This window comes from Acyrthosiphon pisum, chromosome A1 (genome assembly GCF_005508785.2).
Source record: "Acyrthosiphon pisum isolate AL4f chromosome A1, pea_aphid_22Mar2018_4r6ur, whole genome shotgun sequence".
In the NCBI taxonomy this organism is placed as follows: Eukaryota; Metazoa; Arthropoda; class Insecta; order Hemiptera; family Aphididae; genus Acyrthosiphon; species Acyrthosiphon pisum.
In genome coordinates this window covers 16,951,873-16,953,839 of record NC_042494.1, presented here as the reverse complement: position 1 = coordinate 16,953,839, position 1,967 = coordinate 16,951,873, and the positions used below count along the sequence as shown (strand labels likewise).

At 28.2% G+C, this 1,967-nt stretch overlaps 1 protein-coding gene across 1 annotated transcript; it reads right to left on the bottom strand.

Moving 5' to 3' along the window:
- Positions 1 to 557: 557 nt before the first annotated feature.
- Positions 558 to 1,473, bottom strand: LOC100160640 (coiled-coil-helix-coiled-coil-helix domain containing 2-like; the record flags this gene model as incomplete). Its single annotated transcript, NM_001161978.1, is given in 3 exon segments — positions 558 to 948; positions 1,010 to 1,241; positions 1,318 to 1,473. Coding segments are annotated over 3 exon segments (399 nt in total), but the record flags the coding sequence as incomplete, so codon positions are not given.
- Positions 1,474 to 1,967: the final 494 nt, after the last annotated feature.

Sequence of the window (1,967 nt, the reverse complement as noted above, 5' to 3'; positions counted from 1 at the left end):
AAAAAAACAAATCATCAAACAATATTTTGGAGTTTCTTGTATATAGTAATGTAGTATTGTAGTGCAATTTTATCATTTTCTTTATTTAATTTGTAAATTTCCATAGATAAAGACTCACATACAAGAAACAACTCGAAACACTAATGGATACAAACTTTTATTGGTAGATACCATGAACTATCTACAAAAAAGATTTGTAAGCCCAATTAATATTATAAATAAAATAACAAGTACAGTGGAAAATATGGTTTTATCTAATCTGCAATGGGAGACTTTTTTTTACCAGGACATAAAAAACAGATGTTTATAGCTTTAAGTTTGATAATAGGTTAATTGGTTCTAATAAACATACATTAGTTATCCATGTTGCGCAGGAGTCAAAAACAAAACACAAAAGTGAAACCTAATATACAGAGAGCAACTCCCTGTTTTCTCCTCTTGCAATCAGTAGTTAGCAGTCTTACGAAATATTTACATTTAATCCTAATATATCTGATATAACTGTAGACCATTAGTTTATTGTAGAAAAGTTAGCACAAGACAATAATGAGCGTTTGTTAAAGTTGCTGTAATTATCTATTTATTTTGTCATAGATATCTTAGAGGAAAATACACAACGTCTCTAGTTCTAATTCTTTATGAACATTAGTTACACCCTAGTTAAAAAATAAAATAAATAATAGGTATTAAATTATAATATTATTTATTATATTATAATTTTTTTGTTTTTTAATTTTAACTTACAATAAGCATACAAAAACTAAACATTCCTAAAAAAAATAACATTTCATTGACCTATAGATTTTGTATAATAATATATAACTAATGTAAAAAAACAAACTTGTAATGAACCGATTCTATATTTTAACATAAAAAGTACATTGTTCATAATAATCTTGCAACTACTTTTTCAATTTTCATTAATCAGTTATCTTAATTACATTAAACCTGAAAACAAATAACAACAATTAATGTAAATTCATCGTAAATTATAAAAAATTGACATTACGGTTAGCTTCCTTGCATTGGCGAATAGCCTCGTTAAATCCAGAGCACAAAGAAATATCGTCATTGTTTTGTGCACACTGCAAAAACTGTTTGATTTCAAAAGCACACGCTCCACCTTGCTGGCTACTCTGCTCCATTGGCATTAACGGGGCTTGTTGAACTTGAGGCTGTACCTCATCCCGGGAACCACCACCCCCAAACATTCCTGTGACTGCATGACCAACAGTGTGACCCTAAAAAAAATACATAAATTATTGTTATCAATTATATTTTTTTTTTAAAACTATAAGTATTAATTATTATACATACAATGGCAGAACCAACGGCAACACCTCCAGCAGTGGCAGCCATTTGGGCAAATAATCCAGGTTGTTGAGGTTGAGCTTGTGGTGCTTGTGCTACTTGTGTTGGTTGAGCTTGTGGCGCTGGTGCACGCTGTTGTGTTCTAGCAGGGACTGATGACCTAAAATTTTAATACTCATTTAAATAATTATAAACATTGTTGAACTTAATAATGATTAAGTATCGGCTTCAGAATTGCATTGTTTAATTATTTTGAACTAAAATAATAGGTAATACAGGACAATCTATATTTTTATTTCATATTCGATTAAACTGTCACCCTGTATATAATTATTAACTATGTTAATTTTAGATTAAGGTAACAAAAGTAAACTAAACATTGATTTACTTAACGCAATTGTAAAAAAAATATATATAAATTATTTACTGAATTAATGTAGATGCGCAATTAAATATTTAAATAGGTAATAATTAATAGAATCATATTTATAAAACATAATAGGTAAGTACTAAGTGCCTATATGGCTATATCAGGCTTAAATAAATATGATTAAATGAAAATGAAAATAACACACAGATGTATTATAATATGAATGACCTTATTTAAGTTGCACAATACTGTGCAAATTCTTATAATATACCTATGATGCCCATAG